At 40.2% G+C, this 21,871-nt stretch overlaps 1 protein-coding gene across 1 annotated transcript; it reads left to right on the forward strand.

Annotated features, from left to right (window-relative positions):
* The first annotated feature begins 1,733 nt into the window (after window positions 1–1,733).
* BMP15 (bone morphogenetic protein 15) lies at window positions 1,734–21,002 on the forward strand. Its single transcript, XM_003939588.3, has 2 exons — window positions 1,734–6,743; window positions 13,601–21,002. Exons 1-2 carry the CDS (start codon window positions 6,416–6,418, stop codon window positions 14,452–14,454), a joined length of 1,182 nt encoding a protein of 393 aa, XP_003939637.1. The 5' UTR covers window positions 1,734–6,415; the 3' UTR covers window positions 14,455–21,002.
* Window positions 21,003–21,871: the final 869 nt, after the last annotated feature.

Genomic DNA, 21,871 nt, shown 5'->3' on the forward strand with positions numbered 1-21,871 from the left:
AGAATGGGGTTGGATTTTTATTCTTTCTTTGAAATAAGAAATTGTATCTTTCTGAAAATAAGAAAGTTGAGTATAGTGTCCAGAACAAAGTATGCATATTACATGTATAAGCTTATTTCATTCTCACAACAACCCTATTAATATCCATTTTAGATAATGGAAATAGATAATAATAGGAGACTCAGCCAGGCGAGCCTCCTGAAGCGCTGTTGGGTAGAGGGATGGAATTCCACTATGGTGCTGAAAAGACGCTTCCTTCAGTAAGATAGATATAGATATAGATATAGATATAGATATAGATATTTTTTTTTTTTTGAGGCAGAGTCTCACTCTGTCGCCCAGGCTGGAGGGCAGTGGCTGGATTTCAGCTCACTGCAACCTCCACCTCCTGGGTTCAAGTTGTTCTTGTGCCTCAGGCTTCCAAGTAGCTGGGATTACAGGCACATGCCATCATGCCTCGCTAATTTTTTGTATTTTTAGTAGAGATGGGGTTTCACCATGTTGCCCAGGCTGGTCTGAAACTCCTGGCTTCAAGCGATCCACCTGCCTTGGCTTCCCAAAGTGTTGGAATTTCAGGTGTGAGCCACCACACTCGGCCTCAGTCAGATATATTTTAGGTGTACTTTAAAATTGTATGCTATTAATGATAAAATTGAGCATCTATTGAGGATAATCTACGTGCTAGATACTTTAGATACATTGTCTCATTTAAATCTCACCACAACCCTAGAAGTGCAAACAATATCCCCTATTTACAGTTAAGAAAACTGAGATGCAGAGACATTAAGCATTGGCCAAAAAATAATAGAACCAGGAATTTAAACCCAAATCGTGCTCTTTCCAATGCAATGTTTTCTCTTTCTACTTCTTATGATCCTGTATAAAAATCCCACTACTAATAGAGATGGCAAGGAAATGTTCCTAACATATGTAAACCCAATCCAACATCACTGAAACATCAAAGAAAACCATGCCCCAAACCTTTATATGGATGTCTTGCTAGTTGTTCTGACATCTTGTTGCTTTTTTTTTAAATGTAGTTGTATTGAATTCGTTTTAAATGTAGTTGTGTTGAACAGAAAGATAGGAAGTGGTGTTCGCAGCCACTGCCACACCGTCGTCGCTCTCCAATGCCAGCTCCAGCCGAAGGAGAAAGCGGGTAAGTAAGGAGGTCTCTATATCATGGCTCATACAAAACAGATTGCCTGCAAATCAACCAGTGGTAAAGCACCCAGGAAGCAATGGGTTACAAAGGCCGCTAGCAAGAATGTGCCCTCCTCTACTGGAGGGGTGAAGAAACCTCATGGTTACAGGCCTGATACTGTGACTCTCCGTGAAATTAGACGTTATCAGAAGTCCACTGAATTTCTGATTTGCAAACTTCCCTTCCAGCATCTGGTGCAAGAAATTGCTCAGGACGTCAAAACGCATCTGCGCTTCCAGAGCGCAGCTATGGGTGCTTTGCAGGAGGCGAGTGAGACCTATCTGGTAGGCCTTTTTGAAGACACCAACCTGTGTGCTATCCGTGCCAAACGTGCAACAACTATGCCAAAAGACATCCAGCTAGCACACCACATACGTGGAGAATATGCTTATGAATCCACTATGATGGGAAACATTTTATCCTCAAAAAAAATTCCCTTCTTCCTGTTATTGGTAGTTCTGAACCTTAGATATTTTCTTTCCCATGGGGTTAAAAGGTACCTAAGTATATTATTTCGAGTGGAAAAATAGGGAACAGAAATCAGGTTTGGCAGTTTTTCTGTTTTCATCTGTGTGTGTATTTTTAATATAAATGCAGAGACGTGAAGCATTAATGTACGTTAAAATGTTTCAATGAACAAGTTTCAGCGGTTCAACTTTATAATAATCATACATAAACCTGTTAAAGTTTTCTGGACAATGCCAGCATTTGTTTGTTTTTTTTTTTTTAAACAAGTATATTTCTTATTGACAGCAACTAACTGGTGTTTGTAGCATTTTTACCATATAGTACATTCCATCCATCCACTATACTTTTCTGAGTTTTCCTACATGCAAGTACATGCTTCTAATGTTATCTGCCTTCTGTGCTGTTCCTGTAAGTTTGCTATTAAAATACATTAAACTATAAAAAAAGAAAGATAGGAAGTTTAAATTGGTAACAGACAGAGGTTAAAGAACAAAGAAATTGTTGGAAAGCAGAGAAGGGGTTAGGAGAGAAGGGAGTGTGTGGAAATAGAGTACAGCGTCTTCTTGGCTCCCTCTCTACAACTTGTGAGGCCAGCACTAGCAAGCATTATCAGGTTGAGTTCCAGCTTTCTGGGGAATTCAGCTTGCAACAAATGTAACAATAACTAACCTACATCTAGTACTTACTTTGTGCCAGGCACTCTTTTAAGTGCTTTACATGTATTAACTCATTTAATCCTCACCAAAAATCCTATTTTACATGTTAGAAGATTGTAGCAGAGAGAAGCTATGATTTTCATTTTACAGATGAGGAAACTGAGGCACAGAGAAGTTAAGTAGTTTATCCAAGGTCAAGCTAACAAGTGGTGGAGTTGGAGTTTAAATTTAGGATTCTGCTTCCAGAGCTGTATTCTCACCCCTCATGATATAGAGTTAACCCTTGAACATGAGTTTGAACTACAGGGGTTCACTTATATGCAGATATTTTTCCATAAATATATTAGAACATATTTGGAGATTTCGACAATTGGTAAAAACTTGCAGATGAACTGTATAGCCTAGAAATATCAAACAACTTAAGAAACAGTTACATATGTTATGAATGCATCAATATATGTACACACTAGTCTATATTATTTTCTACCGTAAAATCTATTGCAAAAAGTTAAAATTTATCAAAATTTACACACACACAGACCATACATGGTACCATTTACAGTCAAGGGAAATGTAAACAAATGTAAAGATGCAGTATTAAATCATAACTGCATAAAATTATGTGCCCACCTCCTGTTGCCATGGTGGTGAGCTCAAGTGTTGAGAGTATCTGCTTAAAATGCCACCATGTGATGCTAATCATCTCCCACTGAGTGGTCCGCTTTACCAATGAATTGCATATGGAGATAATAAAAATTGATCTCTCCTGAGGCTGCAGTGAACCGTGATCGTGTCACTGCATTTCAGCTTGAGCAAAAGAGTGAGATTCTGGCTCAAAAAAGAAAAAAACAAAGCCATCTCCGGCAGTTCTCCTGTACGTTTCACCGTGTACGTTTCATTGCGTTTAGTGCAATATTGTAAACCATGAATAACACTGTGGGACTCATATGAAGTGCCACTACTGCTGCCAGAAGTGCTCCTAAAAAGCAAAGTCGTGACATTCCAACAAAAAGTTGAATTGCTTAATATGTATCATAGATTGAGATCTGCAGCTGTGGTTACCGGCCATTTCAGACTTTCAGATGTAAACTTGGAGTATTGATAAAAACAGTACAATATTGTAAATGTATTTTATGTTTTAAAATCATTTTTTCTGAGGCAGGGTCCTGATCTGTCACCCAGGCTGGCTGGAGTTCAGTGACGCTGTTATGGCTCAAGCAATCCTCCCACCTCAGCCTTCTGAGTAGCTAGGACCACAGGTGCATGCACCATCCTGGCTAATTTTTGTATTTTTTGTAGAGACGGTGTTTCAGCATGTTGCCCAGGCTGGTCTTGAATTCCTGGGCTCAAGCAATCCTCCCTCCTCGGCCTCCCAAAGTGCTAGGATTACAGGTTTGAGCCACCGCACCTGGCCTTAAAAATCATTTTCTTTTCTGTAGCTTACTTTATTGTAGGAATACAGTATATAAAACATAGGACATACAAAATATGTTAATTGATTGTTATCCATAAGACTTCTAGTCAACAGTGGGCTATTAGTATAGTCATCCCTCCTCTCTGTATACATGAGAGATTGATTCCAGGACCTACTGCAGATCCCAAAACCTGTACATATTCAAGTTGCGCACAGTCTGTTTTTCAAAACCTGCACATACAAAAAGTCAGTCCTCTGTGTAAGTGGGTTTTGCATCCTGTGAATATTGTATTTTTGATCCCTGTTTAGTTGAAAAAAAATTCGTGTTTAAATGGGCTCACGAAGTTCAAACCCATGTTGTTCAAGGTTCAACTGTAGTTAAGTTTGGAGTCAAGTTATGCCAAATATTGACTGCATGGGAGATGGGGTGAGGTTAGCACCCCTAACCCCCTTTTGTTCAAGGGTCAACTGTATTGCCTTTTCCAATATGTTGTAAGGATAAGTATTGTTTCAGAAAAGATTTACTTCAAGTATATATGGGTATGTGCTTGTGTTTGTAATGGGTAACAAAGTAAAATGTATTTATTTTTGTAAGTCACAGACAAAAGTGTCTAAAAGCGCTACTGCTCTAGCAATAGCATTGCTGAATTGTTTATCTTCAGCCTTAATGGAGATAATGCCAGGTTGCTCTCCAAAATGATCATACCAAATCACAGTCTCAACAGCAGTGTGAGATGTTCCATATCTCTCTATATAGATATTCTATATATTATACCTATGTTCCATACCCTCACCTGAACTTAATAGTGTCAGACTTTTCATGTGCTATCAATCCAGTGGGTGTTGAATAGTATCTTAATGTGGTTTTCAGTTGAGTTTTTCAGATTTCTAATACATCTTTTCATACATTTGACCACTTAAATTTTGCTTATTGTGAGTCATCTGTTTATATCCCTTAGTTGTATATTATGCAATACAACCCTCACAACAACTCTCTGAAGGAGCCAGCAGTATAGATGAAGAAACTAAATCCGGGAGAAATCTTGCTTAAAGTAACCCAGCTAATGCGTTTTGAGCTGAAATTTGAGTTCAGATGTAGAGAACCCCTAAGCCTATGCCTTTTGTTTTACACTACATGCCAGGGCCCAAAGTCATGTTAGAAAAAAAACAAAAAAAACAGAGGAAGAGAACAAATAAATTTGAACATGCAACCATGAGCAACCATGTCTTGTGTCAAACTAGGCTTTGTGCAATTAACATAGATTATTTCCCTGCGTCCTCACATCAACCTGTGAGGTAAAACATGTTATCTCCATTCTACAGGTGAGAAAACTAAGGCATAGAGAAATGAAGAAATTTGCCTTGGAAGGGTTAAATTACAGCTAGGGACAGAATCGCAATTCAAACATGAATCTCAACTCAAACACAAGCACAGATCTCAATCACAGAAACTCAAACAGATCTGCCTGATTACAAAGTCCATCCCTGTTCCACAATAATGTCTATCCAAAAATATTCCTGGTGTAAGGTAAAGGCCTCCTGCAAATCAAGCCTGACTCATGATCTCGTAGAGCCGGGTCTTGACCTGCTTCCCTACTTTCTCTCCAGATCCCCATATGTTTCTACTTCAATGAGGTCAGGACTATACTATCTTTCTGCAGAATCCTGGTCTGAGGTAGCCTTAAAACAGGCCCAGCTCTGCTGCTTCACATTAACCATCTGAGCAAGGTTAGCTCCCATTCATTGATTGCTCTTTTACTTCCTCAGGCTTCTCTAATGAAGCCCAATCAGGGTCTCAACACCTTCCATGCTAAACCGGAAAATTATAAGCAGAGTCCTTAAACGTGGCTGCACATTAAAATCACTTGTGAACTTAAAAAAAATCCTCATGCGCTAGTTACAACCCAGACCCATTACATCAGAATGGTACCCAGGCATTATTAATAGTTCAAGCTTCCCAGATGATTCTAATCTACAGCCAAGATTGAGAACCACTGTTACAGCATCTTCTTCAAGCTCCAGCAGCCATACTCAGTAGCTTCCACATTTTAGGTTCTCAAAGTAACTTCTTGGAGCACTTGTAAAGACCCAGATCTCTGGACACCACCCTGAAGAATCCATGTTTGGGTTCAGACCCAGGAGTCTACATTCTTAATAATCACCCCAGATAGTTTCACTGCAGATTATTAGCAGACCATATTTTGGGAAATGCTGCATTAGAGGCATGGAAGTAGGATGGGAACAGGAGGCCTCTGGCCCTTTAAGGGTAGATTAAGGGACTACTTTTAAGGCCGTAAGGCAAAGTAGGGTCAGGCTGCTTTTTTTCATTCTAGTGGATAGGTTAAGGAAGTGGGGCCTGAAATGGACCTCTCCTTTTAGTTTCCTCAGCCTCTCAATTGGTACTATCTTGTTCTCAGCCCCGGAGAGCTGGAGGGGCATGCTGCCTTGTTCCACCTTCTGTTTGTTTTGATGCCAAGAGGCCAAGTTTTTAGGCATTCTTTGGCCCAGAAGATCCTCTTAGAGAAAGCAACATAGGGCCTGCCTGACTTTCTTTTTCGTGCCCCATCCTTGGTTGTAGAGCCAGGATGCAGTTATCTGCATGAAAGGAAACGGTCAGAGTGACATCCCTTGGACTTGTGTTGGGGCCTGTTGTTGAACACCAAGCCTTTCAAGATGGTCCTCCTCAGTATTCTTAGAATTCTTTTTCTTTGGGAACTGGTGCTTATCATGGAACACAGGGCCCAAATGGCAGAAGGAGGGCAGTCCTCTATTTTCCTCCCAGCTGAGGCCCCTACCTTGCCTCTGATTCAGGAGCTGCTAGAAGAATCCCCTGGTGAACAGTCAAGGAAGCCCCGGCTCCTAGGACATTCACTGCGGTACATGCTGGAGTTGTACCAGCGTTCAGCTGACTCACATGGGCACCCTAGAGAGAACCGCACCATTGGGGCCACCATGGTGAGGCTGGTGAAACCCTTGACCAATGTAGCAAAGCCTCGCAGAGGTGAGTTGTTATGACCCCATACTGCCCTGGAGGGGAGAGAAGTGGAGAAGAGTGTAGGGAAAAGGGAATTGGTAGGTTTGCGGCCTTATTGCCTTGTGGGCACGTTGTTTCTTTAGTCTTGGCTTTCAAAGGATAGTAAGGGAGAAGCCGGCACCGAGCCTACTTCTTTAAGGGAATCAACTTAAGAACAGATTGCTTTGGTGCCTACTGAGAAGTCTTTTCTGGGTCCCAGGACAACTGAATGATGTGTTAACACCTATCTTTCACAGAAACTTTTTGCTTGTGATAGTTCTGAAAACTGTAATTCAGATATACCCAGCTATACTCTTGTGAAGGGCTATTTAAGTGGCATTTTGCTCTTAGAAGGCATAGAGTACCGGATGCTGAGTTGGGGAAACTTATAAGGCCTCAGAAAGGACATAAATAAGCTAACATCTGAGGGTCTGCATACCTGGCTCTGTGAGCATCTGCTATTGTATTTAATTCTTAATGAAAGCTACTATCTCAGCTGTCTTGATGCAATTAGCCTGATTTTAAAACTAACACATGGGGAGGTTAAGTAATTTGCAAATGTTACAGAGTGGGTCGCAGAGATGGGATTTCCGCTCAAGTCTGTCTGATTCTAAAGTCTGTCGGTAACTTCTTAAGTCTTTAAATGCAGTATTCCAATATCCTCGTACCCGCAGCGGTTTTTCTACTTGGGTCATATTGCTACCTTGGGATTCTGGTACTAAGTGTATTTTGGAACTTTTTTTTTGTTCCCATCACATTTGATTTTGCTTTTAACATTTGCATCAGACATTGTTCCAGGACAGCAGTGGGCTCTTGAAGTGTAGGATTCTCTAGGGAATGCAGACAGTCATCAACTTCAAGGAATTCTTGGGAACCTAATGAGATCAATCTGTGGCCTTCACTAGTCTCAAAGACAAAAAGAGACAGGACTTAACCCCTTCCCCAAGTAAAACAAACATTCTCATACCTGACCCTTACTGTGAGCTTACTGTGTGCCAGGCATTGCACAAAATATTTTATACATATTATCTTAATCCTCACAACTACCAGATTAGGTAGGTAGTATTAACATACCTGCTTGACAGGTGAAGAAACTGAGGATCAGAGTCACTTAAAGTCATACAACTAGTAATTGCTAAAGCCAGGTATCAAACCCAGGCTCTCAGGCCCAAAGCCTGTGTGTTAATCATCATGCTGTTCTGACTCTCCGTTGGATTTTAATTGAGTGCCAGGCAGTGTGTTTGGGTTGGGTATATAGAAGCAAAAAATTTCCCCGACCTCTAGAAGCCCCCAGTATAGTGGAATGGATAATTACATAATATTACAGTATGCCAAGTGCTTTGGAAAGGATAAACAGTAGGGCTCCCAGGACCTATGAGAAGAAATGGCTCATTGCTGGAAGCGAGGAGACTATTGGAATGCCTCATGGAGGAGGTAGTACTTGAAATTGTGCTTTATTATTATTATTTTTTTCAGCCATCCTGGTGTGGGGGGTCAGGAACAGGTCCCAGGTGTCCCAGCCCGACCAGAAGGCCCCCCTCAGCCAGGCCCTGTGCCCACACTGCGCTCTGCCAGCCACCCTCAACCCCTAGCCTGAAGAGGCCAGGCTGCTCCCTCGAGGAGGGTAGGGGCAGGGAGGGTCAGGAAGCCTCCGGCAGGGTCTAGAGATGTGAGTGCCTGTGTGCTTGTCTGAGTCCTTTTTTTTTAAAAAAAAAAAAAAAAAGAAAAAAGAATAATAAAAATTAAATTAAAAGAATAAAGAGGAAGAAAGAGGAAGAGGGAGAGAGAGAGAGAACACGGGAGTGTTGCTTTATTGCCTGGCTAAAATGCAATCTAAAAATGGGTATGCCTATAATTGTGCTTAATAATGGAGACATGAAAAAAATGAGGGAAGAAAATAACAAACAAGCAGCCAACCAATATTTCATTTAAACCTATAAGTAGGTATGATGTGGTACTGATAAGCATGTGTATTTTGTGTATTTAAACTGGAGAGTTCTATAAATATTAAGCTGATTTGTTCCAGATCTGAGTTCAAGTCCTGGATATCATTGTTAATTTTCTGTCTAATATTAATGTTGAAGTCTCCCACTATTGTGTGGGAGTCTAGGTCTCTTTATAAGTCTTATGTATCTGGGTATTCGTGTATTGGGTGTGTATATATTTAGGATCTTGAGCTCTTCTTGTTCCATTGATCCTTTTATCATTATATAATGTCCTTCTTTGCTTCTTTTGTTGCTTTAAAGACTATTTTATCAGAGGCAAAAATTGCAACTCATGCTTTTTGTTTATTTTTGCTCTCCATTTGGTTGATACATCTTTCTCCATCCCTTTGTTTTGAGTCTTTGTGTATCCTTGCATGTGAGGCGGGTCTGGATGCAGCATACCAATGGATTTTCGCTTTTTATCCAATTTGCCTGTCTGTATCTTTGGATTGGAAGATTTAGTCGATTTAAATTTACAATTAAAAATAATATATGTGCGTTTAATACTGCCATTTAATGTTAGCTGGCTGTTCTGCCCATTAATTAATGTAAATTCTTCGTTATGTTGATGCTTTTTACTCTTTGGTATTTTTTAGAAAGGCTGATACTGTTTGTTCCTTTCTATGTGTAGTGGTTCTTTCAGAAGCTCTTGTAAAGCAGGCCTGGTGGTGATGAAATCTCTGAGTGCTTGATTGTTCACAAAAGATTTTATTTTTCCTTCGCTTATGAAGCTTAGTTTGGCTGGATGTAAAATTCTGGGTTGAAAGTTCTTTTCTTTAAGGATATTGAATATTGGCCCCCACTCTCTCCTGGCTTGTAGGGTTTCTGCTGAGAGATCTGCTGTGAGTCTGATAGGCTTCCCTTTGTGGGTAACCTGACCTTTCTCTCTGGCTGCCCTTAGTATTTTCTCCTTCATTTCAACCCTGGTGAATCTGACGATTATGTGCCTTGGGGTTACTCTTCTTGAGGTATATCTTTGTGGTGTTCTCTGTATTACCTGGAGTTGAATATTGTCCTGCCTTGCTAGGTTGGGAAAATTTTCCTGAATAATATCCTGAAGCATATTTTCTAGCTTGGATTCATTCTCTTCGTCACATTCAGGTACACCTATCAAACGTAGATTAGGTCTTTTCACATAGTCCCATATTTCTTGGAGACTTTGCTAGTTCCTTTTTATCCTTTTTTCTCTAATCTGTCTTCCCATTTTATTTTATTAAGTTGGTCTTTGATCTCTAATATCCTTTCTTCTACTTGATCAATTCAGCTGTTAAAACTTGTACATACTTTGCGAAGTTCTCGTATTGTGTTTTTCAGCTCCATCAATTCACTTATATTCCTCTGTAAATTGTGTATTCTTGTTAACATTTTGTCAAACCTTTTTTTCAAAGTTCTTAGTTTCTTTGCATTGGGTTAAAACAAGTTCTTTTAATTCCCAGAAGTTTCTTATCCACCTTTTAAAGCCTGCTTCTGTTACTGGAACACAGTCGTTCTCCATCAGGCCTTGATCCGTTGCTGATGAGGAACTCTGATCCCCTGTAGAGGGAGAGGCATTCTGATTTTGGGTATTCTCAGCCTTTTTAGGCTGGTTTCTTCCCTTTGTTTTAGATTTATCCATCTGTGATCTTTATAATTACCGTCTTTGTAGTTGGGTTTCTGAGTGGACATCCAACTTACTGATTCTCAGTGCTGGAATCTGAGCAACCCACTGTGCCGACTAAAACAGCGGCATTAAGATTGATGGTGCTTTTCTGACTCTGCACCAAGAACTGCCGCTCAGAGGTGCCGACAAAAACACCTGGCCGGCCACAAGAGTCGCGCTGGCAACCCGCGGGGCTCCTCCGCTGGGAATCTCCTGGTACGTGAGCAACAAGAATTCATCTGAAAGTGTGGCGTCCTCTCATTCTCTGCGCTTTCACTGGGAGCTACAATCCCGAGCTGCTAGTGGTCAGCCATCTTGGATCTCTCTCTCAGATAAGTGTATTCTGATTTAGGAAAGAGAAAATGGTGTGGGTAGAAATTCATTGAACAAATATTTATTTGGCTCCTGCTGAGTACTAGGCATACAGAAGTCATCAAGATAGGTAAAACCCCTACTCTCATGGAGCATGTGTTCTCATGGGGGAGACAAATAGGCATACACAGTTAAATCATGAATTGTGGTAAGTGCTATCAAAGGATGAAGTCAGTTGTTAGGATAGAGAATGGCAATGAAAACTTCCCTTCCCGTGGAGTTGTCAGGGAATACATCTTTGAAAAAGTGTCATTTGAGCTCGGGTCTATAAGATAAGCTAGGCATGGGAAGAGTAGGGAGAAGCCTGATTTAGGCAGAGGAACAACGGGTGCAAATGCCTAGAGGGTGGAAACAAGTTTGTTCCAATTGAAGAACAGGGGAAAATCAGTATGGCTGGACCCTCACGAGCATTGTGGGAAATGGCAGGATATGAGGCTGATGAGAAGCAGGGATTTGTAGGCTGTGGTAAGGGATCTGGATCCTATTTGTAAGTGTAGCAGAAACTTGCACAAAATCAAGCACTATGGGAGGCCAAGACGGGAAGATCACTTGAGCCCAGGAGTCTGAGACCAGCCTGGGCAACATAGGGAGGCATGTCTCTACAAAAAATAAAAATACATTAGCTGGGTGTGGTGGTGCTCACCTGTGGTCCCAGCTACTCAGGAGGCTGAGACCAGAGGATCATTTGAGCCTGGGAGGTTGAGACTGCAGTGAGCCATGACTGTGCCACTGCCCTCCAGCCTGGGTGACAGTAAGACCCTGTCTCAAGGGAAAAAAAGACCAACCTCACAAATGAAGAAAAAAATAGGCATATACAGATGATGTGAGGCTGGAAAGGAGGATGCCTAGAATTAGGCATGTATCCTGGTCTTACTGGAACATATTGGTATCTAGGGACTCTGGAAAAGATCCAGAGACAGATGACAAATTCAATCACACAGGATGTGTGAGTCAGCCCTTTCCCTGAAAAGCTCTGACCAGACCCTCCCTGGCTCTGATTCTTAGCAACTCCATCCTGCTTCAGGAAACATGTGATGTCAAGGTCTCAAAGGAAAGGGCAGTTCTCCCCAAGACAGCCTGCTAGAGTTTGGGTTGGGTTCCTTTATAGGCAGGGTGGAGCAGGTTTATGGGTGGGCCTCTAAGAAATATTACTGTAAGAAGGGAGTATGGAATAACTTGAGAAAGCAAACATAAGCCTGACTTAGATTTGTGTGAATAATATCTAGTGCCCCAAACCCAAGGGTATATTAAGCATGAGATGGAATTTGAACTTTTAAAGATATTCTGGGGCTGGGTGCAGTGGCTCAAATAGTTGCTAATCCCAGCACTTTGGGAGGCCAAAGGGGGCAGATCGCTTGAACCCAGGAGTTTGAGACCGGCCTGGCAACATGGCAAAACCCCGTCTCTACAAAGAAACAAAACAGAAAAAGATGGGCATGGTGGCATGTACCTGTAGTCCTAGCTATTCAGGGGGGCTGAAATGAGAGGATCTCTTGAACCTGGGAAGTCAAGGCTGTAGTGAGCCATGATTGCACCACTGCACTCCAGCCTGGGTGACAGAGTGAGACTGGGGGGAAAAAATTTTCTGGAACATCAAGATGTTAAAGAACTTCTATGTTGAAAATGTCACAACTAATGAATTCCAGCCTTGTGGATTCAGTGAAGGACTAGGTGGATAATATGCAAATTAACATGGAATTATTTACTGATGTCTGAAGATGAGAGGTGGCTTTTTTCTGAGGTGCCAGGCTTTTGTAGTCTTTGCCCTTGACCTTTGCCGGGAGGGGACGCAGAAGTTTGGAGCACCTTGGGTGCAACCTTTGAATCCCTTGCCACTTGGGTGTCAGCAATACAGTTTGGATTAAAGTTCTTATTCCATGTGTGTACCTATGCAACAATCTTGCATGTTCATCACATGTACCCCAAAACCGAAAATGCAATAAAAATAAAAAAAAAATAAAAATAAATAAATAAATAAAAATAAAATAAAGTTCTTATTCACGAAGGAGCATGCAGCTTTTAGTAGACTTCTCAGCAAACAAAATATGTGATCAAGAATGTGCAGAAAATAGTATTTAGAGAAATAGTGGTGAAATGAGTGAGATAAATGGAGAACAATTTCCAGCAAGGAATGGTAAATAAAGATTGAGGGCCAAAGGAGGAAAAGATGCTTAAGAAGCACTTTTTAAAGTAGATGGAAAGCAGAAGTAGTAAGATAGCTGTACTGGAGGAGGCTAGACAAAATTATTTTGTACTGCCTTGGCCCTGGGCTTGAAATTATAGCAGGCTACAGCACCCAATATTGAATTGCCGTCCCAAAGCTGCATCTGTATAGTGAGATGACATAGACTCTTTCTTAATCCATGTATGTTTCAACAATTCTAAATGGACGCATTTAATAGTCAACTAATAATAATATTTTTCTTCTCTCCTACATAGAATATGTGCACAAGATAATTCTATATTTGAATTTTTCCCCCCTGAGCCCAACACTCTAAGTAATCTAACAGTGAGACAGTTTCTCTTAAGAAAAACAAACAGACTCGGGTTGAAATCTTAACTCTACCATATACCGGCTATCTGTCCTTTGACATAGCTTCTCTGAGCCTCAATTTCCTTGTCTGCAAAATAGAGATAATAACTATCTCCTAAGACTATTGAGAATTAAAAAGCTAATACATGTAAAGCATCTAGTGTATTAGTAAGTGCTCAATAAATGATGGCTTCATTACCTTGAGTTAATTTCAGGGCTGATTGTAGCTGCCAGTGTGTATCAAGCAGGTCTGTGAGGAAGACTCAGGTTAGGAGGTAAGCTAAACCTCTGCTCTTGTTCCCTCTTACCTGTGCAGGTACCTGGCATATACAAATACTGGGCTTTCCTCTCAGACCAAACCGAGGACTATATCAACTAGTTAGAGCCACTGTGGTTTACCGCCATCATCTCCAACTAACTGGCTTCAATCTCTCCTGCCATGTGGAGCCCTGGGCTCAGAAAAGCCCAACCAAACACTTGCCTTCCTCAGAAGGAGGTTCCTCAAAGCCTTCCCTGATGTCTAACGCTTGGAAAGAGATGGATATTACACAACATGTTCAGCAAAGGTTCTGGAATAACAAGAGACAGAGGATCCTAAGACTCCGTTTTATGTGTTGGCAGCAAAAAGATAGTGTTGGTCTTGAGCTCTGGCGTGGCACTTCATCCTTGGACATTGCCTTCTTGTTACTCTATTTCAATGATACTCATAAAAGCATTCAGAAGGCTAAACTTCTTCCCATGGGCATGGAGGAGATCATGGAAAGGGAATCCCCTCTTCTACGGAGAACCCGACAAGCAGGCAGTATCTCAGCTGAGGCTACCGCCTCTTCCTTGAAAGATAGTGAGCCTGAAAATAACCAGTGTTCCCTCCACCCTTTCCAAGTCAGCTTCCGCCAGCTGGGCTGGGATCACTGGATCATTGCTCCCTCATTCTACACCCCGAACTACTGCAAAGGAACTTGTCTCCGAGTATTACGCGGTGATCTCAATTCCCCCAATCACGCCATTGTTCAGAACCTTGTCAATCAGCTCGTGGATTCGAGTGTCCCTCGGCCTTCCTGTGTCCCGTATAAGTATGTTCCCATTAGCGTCCTTCTGATTGAGGCAAACGGGAGTATTTTGTATAAGGAGTATGAGGGTATGATTGCCGAGTCTTGTACATGCAGATGACAGCCAAAGCACAGATAGCTCAGGTTTCCCAGGAAATTGGAGGAGAGTTTAAAATATCAATGTTGAAACTGCAAGTGATCCTGTACCAATCTGTAGGTTGTATTTCTTGCCTTGTTACTTAAGTCTCTTCCCCCACTTTGTAGAAACAGTTCTGATACCAGTCTCCTAGCATGAATCAGTACAGTTTGACCACTAGTCAGAGCCCTTAATGCTTGGATAAGATGTCCTCTATTTTGTTTTCCTTGGGGCTTTGTCCAAGTCAGCAGTCTGTAGTGGTAGAACTTCAGAAATTGTCCAACCTTTCCTAGCCTGGGAAAGGAGGGTTCTTCCCAGTGCCCATATTCTCTGAAACGTTAGACGATTCGGGGTGGTGAAAATAGCTTGGGATTTTATACTCCTTCTTGCCTCCTATGTCCTAGAAGCTACTAGCAGCTAATCAGATAAATTGCCTGCTTCTCTGTTCGCACTGCCTTCTAAACTTTTCTCAGACAGGCTGGATAATTTTCAGGTAACAGTCTTCATAGAAATCTTTTGAGGGAATAGAAGGAAGGAGATCTTTTTCTAAACCAGCAGGGCTTTTCCTCTTAGCCCCTGAATCTGGGAAAAGTACCTGGGGTTCTTTTCTGTCCTAAGTGAGTACGTAGCCTTTAAGGAAGCCCATAAGGAAACTAGAGTATGAAACTGAGATGATAATCCACTTCAAAACCTGCATTTATGGTGAAGAAGAGACCCATGTCACTGCTGATTAGTATTGTGAATGGGGGGATTATTTTAAGTATTCCATGGAACAATAGAGTTCAGGGCATTTTCCTTATGTGATGCCTAAACCCCTGTAAATTACCGCATAAAGAAAGTTCCCAGGTGGCTCAGAGGCTAGGAGTTGGCCTGATTGGGGATGCAGGGGATTACAAGGCTGTGATGGAAGGACTATGGGATGAGGGTGAAACCTGCCAAGGCCTGGAGCTGACTTTATTCTGGACTTGCCTGTTTTATGTGTTCAGTTTGGATTTGGACCTAGGTCCAGATCCTAAAATAAACGATGCTTGCAATGTGACTCCTTTCCACTCCTATACTGTATTTAAATGATGGGACTGGGTTTTGTTGCAAATAAATCATTCTTTTGTTGTTGAAGAAAATCTTGACTGTTGTTAGAATTGGGAGAGAGTGGAAGGAATTTATTTTCTTGGTTCCCTTTAGGTGAGGCTAGGAATTCAACCCTAATCCCTGAAGGACAGGGCTGGAGCACGCTCAGAAGTTCTCTCTTAAGGAAACACTTCTAGCCATCAGCCCTCGCCAAGGTGCCCCTTTGGCTAAGCCCAGTAAGTCTTTCCCTACCCAATTGCTCTTGACTAGTCTTATGGCAATTCTCATGGGATAGGACTGATTTAGGGTAGGTATGTGTGTTTGTCAAATCCCTACATTTCTTACCTATTCATTGTTAACTAACTCGTTTTAACACTCCCTTCAACAACTGGTTCCAGCTAGGCTGAATATCTTGCAAGTGTATAAATACAGGTTTTATTCTTGTGACTGAGGAGGTGTTCCTTAACATCCATTTACCTGTCTACCTTCTTTACGGTATCATTAAGAGTCAGCTCAGGCATTTCTCATCTTCTCAATGTCCCCTTGACACCCCAGCCTCAGGTGTGTATTGTTTTCTAGGTATTCAGAACTCACAAAGCTAGGAGATCATGACTTACTGAAAATCCCTAAGATCCAAGATGTTAAACTTAGGATCTGGTCTTATAACCAAGGTCTATCTTCAGCTAGACTGAATATCTTGCAAGTCTCTAAGTGTCCCTCTGTGTTCATATAGTACTTTGTACTTGCCTTTAATATACTCTAGTATAAATGTTTATTCTTGCAAAAAGATGGAGCCCCTTTTGAGGAGTTCAACTGCATCTTGTCCTTTTCTATATTATAAGAGCCTGACACCTAGTAGGACCTTAATGAATACAAATACACAATTATGACTTTTTTGGTGAGCGATACATTCTTCCTGACATCTCAGTTTTCACGCATTTTATTTTTCCATGGGAATAAATATAAAATACTTTGTATATCAAGTAAGATGATCCCACTATTTCAAAATCATGATTTAAATCATAATAGAATATAACAGCGATGTTGGGCAGTTTTTGTAATCATTATATATGCTGCAAATTGGTCTGAGAGAGGAACTATGGGCTTCCAGTCTAGCCATTTCCCCAGCCTACTTGGGGTAGGCACAAATATCTAACAGGCCTGAAGACGGACCTTGATTATAGGACCAGATCCTGAGTTCAGTATCTTGGTTCTTAGGGATTTTCAGAAAGTCATGATCTCCTAACCTTGTGAGTGCTGAATATATAGGAAACTTAATCTGTTTATGGAGAGTTCAGGATTAATTGGCCCTATTATATACACTAAGCCCTGAGTTATCAGAATACCCAAGGAAAACACTGGCAGGATGGCGTTACTTGGTTACTTACAATGATGTTATGAATTCTGTCTTTCTTTGAAATATTGTTTCAGGTCAGTACTTTTTCTCAAATCCGAGTAAGAGTTCTGTACCTCAAGCCTTTCTCTGAGAGGAAGAAGACATGCTTGCTAGGGGAAGAGGGTGATGGGTGGGCGTGGGGCCTGTCTGCCCATGTGGGTGGAGAGAAATGGTTACTTGATCTGGGAAGGGAAAGTAGAAAGCAAAGTCTACCTTGTCCCAAAAATCCCAGTGAGTAAGCTAGAACTTCATTTAATGTGTGGGTGCAAAAGGAGCAGGTGTAGGCATTTAAGCTTGTGTCTAATCGTGGATCTCTTTTGCATTTACCTTGGTAGTATGTCACAACCAATTCCGGGCAAAGTTGGGAAGCAGGCAAAACTCCAGTTACGCAAAATATTTGGCCTAATCTTATAAAACATTTCATGTCTTCAGTTAATTCTTCCAATAGCACTATGAAGTATAGGAGGTTATTAGTCTTATCTTTAAAAAAACTGCCTCATTGAGGTGTAATTTACCATAAAAGCTACTGTTTCAGGTGTACAATTCAGTGGTTTTCAGTATATTCACAGACTTGTGTAAACATCACCACAATCTAATTTTACCCCAAAAGGAACCTCATGCCTTTTAGTGGTCAATCCTCATTCCCCTAACCCTTACCACCAGCTCCTAAGAACCACTAATCTACTTTCTTTTTCTCTGGATTATGGACATTTAAACGGAATCACAAGATATTTAGATTTTGTAACCGGCTGCTTTAGCATGTTTTCAAGATTCACCTGTGTTATAGTATATATCAGTACTTTGTTTCTTTCTGTTGCTGATTAACATTCTATTGTAGGATATATCAAACTTTTATTCATCAGTCTGATGGATCATTCAAGTTTCTATGTTTTGGCCATTATAAATAATCTTGCCATGAATGTTCATGAGAAGTTTTTATATAGACACATATTTTCAGTCCTCTTGCACATACACCTAGGAGTAGAAAAGGTGAATCATACGGTATATTTAACATTTTGCGGAACTGCAAAACTAGTTTACAAAGTGGCTGTACCCTTTTATAATCCAGCAGTGTATGAGGGTTCCAATTTCTCCACATCCTCATCAGCACTCATTATTGGCTGCGTTTTATATTCTAGCCATATCGATGGAAATAAAATGGTGCCTCCTTGTGGTTTTGATTTGCATTTCCCTAATGACTAATGAAGTTGACCATTTTTCCATGTGCTTATTGGCAACTGGCACATCATCTTTGGATAAATGTCTATTCAAATCATATGCCCAGTTTTTTTTTGTTTTTGTTTTTGTTTTGAGACGGAGTTTCGCTCTTGGTACCCAGGCTGGAGTGCAATGGCGCGATCTCGGCTCACCGCAACGTCCGCCTCCTGGGTTCAGGCAATTCTGCCTCAGCCTCCTGAGTAGCTGGGATTACAGGCACGCGCCACCATGCCCAGCTGATTTTTTGTATTTTTAGTAGAGACAGGGTTTCACCATGTTGACCAGGATGGTCTCAATCTCTTGACCTCATGATCCATCCGCCTCGGCCTCCCAAAGTGCTGGGATTACAGACTTGAGCCACCGCGCCCGGCCATGTGCCCAGTTTTAAATTTTGTTGTCTCTTGTTGTGTTGTAAAAGTTCTTTATATGTTTAAAATATTAATCTCTTATCAGAAGTATGATATACAAATATTTTCTGATTCTGTGGATTATCATTTCACTTTTTTGATGGCGTTCTTTGAACACAAAAGTTTTTAATTTGGAAGAAGTCCAGTTTATATTTTTTGCTGCTTGTGCTTCTGGTATCATTGGAGAAAAGTTGAATAATCCAAGGGTCATGAAAATTTACACCTATGTCTTTTTCTAAGTGTTACATAGTTTTAGCTGTTATATTTAGGTTTTATATCTATTTTAGTTAATTTGTACATCCTGTGTGAGGTGAAGGTCCAACTTCATTCTTTTGCATGTGGTTACACAGTTGTCCCAGCATCATTTATTGAAGGGATTAATCTTTTTCCATTGAATTGTCTTGGCACCTGTGTCAAAAAATGACCATAAATATAAGTTTATTTCTGTACTCTCAAGTTTATTCCATTGATCTATATATTTATTCTTATGCCAGGACAATACTGTCTTTATAACTGTAGATATGTTATAAGTTGTGAAATTGGAATGTGTGAGATGGGCGTGTTTGCTCAGGCCTATAATCCCAGCACTTAGGGAGGCCAAGGCAGGTGGATCACTTGAGGCCAGGAGTTCAAGACCAGCCTAGCCAACATGATGAAACCTCATCTCTACTTTAAAAAATACAAAAGTTAGCTAAGTATGGTGGCACACGCCTGTAATTCCAGCTACTTGGGAGGCTGAGGCACAAGAATGACTTGAATCTGGGAGGCAGAGGTGGAAGTGAGCTGAGATAACACCACCGCACTCCAGCCTGGGTAATGGAGTGAGAGTCTGTCTCAAAAACAAAAACAAAACAAAACAAAAATTGGAAAGTGAGATTCTTCCAAATATGTTTATTCTTTAGCAAGATTGTTTTGGCTATTCTGAGTCATTTGTATTTCCATATTATTTTTAGGGTCAGCTTTTCAATTTCTGCAAAAATACCAGCTAGATTTCTTTGATGGGGATTACATTGAATCTATAGACAACTTTGAATAGTATGGCCATTTTGATATTAAGTCTTCTGATCTGTAAATATGAGATATCTTTTTATTTAGGGCCTCTTTAACTTTTTCAATGACGTTTTAGCATTTTCAGTATATGTCATAAATTGATTCCTAATTTTTTAAAATTATTTTTGATGATATAAATGGAGTTGTTTTCTACATTTTGTTAAATCAGACTATTACTAATGTGTAGAAATACAATTCATTTTTTTGGTGTTGAATTTATACCCTGCATACCTGCTGAACTCATTTATTACATCTAATAGTTTGTATAGATTTCTTAAGATTTTCTGTATACAAGTTTATGTCATCTGGGAATGTGGATGGTTTTACTTTCTTTCTTTCCAAACTAGATGCCTTTTATTCTTGCCTAATTGCTCTGGCTAAAACTTGCAATACAACAGTGAATGGAAGTTGTGGCAGCAGACATTCTCTTTTTGTTCTTGATCTTGAGTGAAAGCATTCAGTCTTTCATCATTAAATATGATGTTAGCTGTGGTTTACTATAGATACCTGACTTTAACACTTTAAAGTTGCCGTAATCAAGGCATCATAGTATTGGGGAAAGAATAAATAAATAGATCAATGGAATATAACAGAAAACCTAAAAAATCAATCCACACAAATGCAGTCAATCTTTGACAAAGGAGCACAGACAATTCAACAGATAATTTTTTCAACAAATGGTGCCACAACGAAAACAAATCTAGACAAAGACCTTAAATTCTTCATAAGAATTTATTGAAAATAGATCATAGACATAAATGTCAAACAAACTAAAACTTCTAGAAGATAACATAGGAGAAAACATAAATAACTTTCAGTTAGGGGATAACTTTTCAGAGACAACCAAATGCATTATCTAAGAAAGAAAAAAATAAGTTGGGCTTTCTTAAAGCTTCTGTTGTGTGAAAGACTTAAGAATATTAAAAGATAAGCTACAAACTGAAAAAAAAAATTGCAAAACATATTAGATAAAGGGCTTGTATCTAAAATATGCAAAGAACTCTGAAAACTCAACAGTAAGAAAATCAATTAAAATGAGGAAAATATATGAACAAACACCTCAAAAGAAAAGGCATGGGCTAGGCATGGTGGCTCACACCTGTAATCCCAGCACTTTGGGAGGCCGAGGTGGGCGGCTCATGAGGTCAGGAGTTAGAGACCAGCCTGTCCAATATAGTGAAACCCTGTCTCTACTAAAAATATAAAAATTAGCTGGGTGTAGTGGTGCATGCCTGTAGTCCCAGCTACTTGGGAGGCTGAGGCAGAAGAATCACTTCAACTGGGAGGCAGAAGTTGCTGTGCACTGAGTTCACACCATTGCACTCCAGCCTGGGTCACAGAGTAAGACTCTGTCAAAAAAAAAAAAAAAAAAAAAGGCATATATGTGGCAATAAGCATATGAAAAGATGCTCAACAACATACATCATTAAAACAACAAGGAGGTACCACTGCACACCTATTAGAATAGCTGAAACCCCAAACGTTGATATCAAATAATGAGGATGTAGAGAAACAGGAACTCTCTTTCATTGCTGGTGGGAGTACAAAATGGTATAGCCACTTTGGCAGACAGTCTGGCAGTTTTATAAAACTACAGTCTCATCATACAATCTGGCAGTTACACTTCTTGATACTTAATTGAGTTAAACTTTTGTTCACACAAAAACCTGCACATAAACATTTATAGCAGGTTTATTCATAATTACCAAAACTTGGAAGTAATCAAGATATTCTTTAACAGGTAAATGGAAAAACAAACTGTGATAACATGCATACAATGGGATATTATTCAGCAATAAAGAGAAAATGGTTATCAAGCCATGAGAAGGCATGGAAGAGCCTTGACTAGATATTGCTAAATGGAAGAAGCCAGTTTGAAAAGGCTACATTCTGTATGGTTCTGTTCATATGACATTCAGAAAAAGGAAAAACTATAGAGACAGTAAAAAGATTAATGGTTTCCATGGGTTTGCAGGGAGGGAGGAATAGAGCATGGGGCATATTTAGGACAGTGAAATTCTTCTGCATGATACCATAATAGATCCATGTTATATGTTTGTCAAGACCCATAGAACTGTACAACTGAAAGAGTGAACCCTAATGTAAATGATGGCCTTCAGTTAATAATGGGTCAATATTGATTCGTGAATTATAACAAATGTGCCACACCAATGAAATATGTTAATAATAGGAGAAAGCTGAAAGATGTGTTGGAGAGAAAAAGTATAGGGGAATGCTCTGTACTTTTAAGTTTTTATTCTTA

The sequence above is a fragment of the Saimiri boliviensis genome, chromosome X (genome assembly GCF_048565385.1).
Source record: "Saimiri boliviensis isolate mSaiBol1 chromosome X, mSaiBol1.pri, whole genome shotgun sequence".
Classification (NCBI taxonomy): domain Eukaryota; kingdom Metazoa; phylum Chordata; class Mammalia; order Primates; family Cebidae; genus Saimiri; species Saimiri boliviensis.

What these genes read in the sequence shown, in the direction of transcription:
- BMP15 (XM_003939588.3), top strand. Translation starts at nt 6,416, where the DNA reads ATGGTCCTCCTCAGTATTCTTAGAATTCTTTTTCTTTGGGAACTGGTG. An exon ending in TGTAGCAAAGCCTCGCAGAG is followed by an intron (nt 6,744 to 13,600) that starts GTGAGTTGTTAT and finishes TTACCTGTGCAG; the next exon opens with GTACCTGGCATATACAAATA.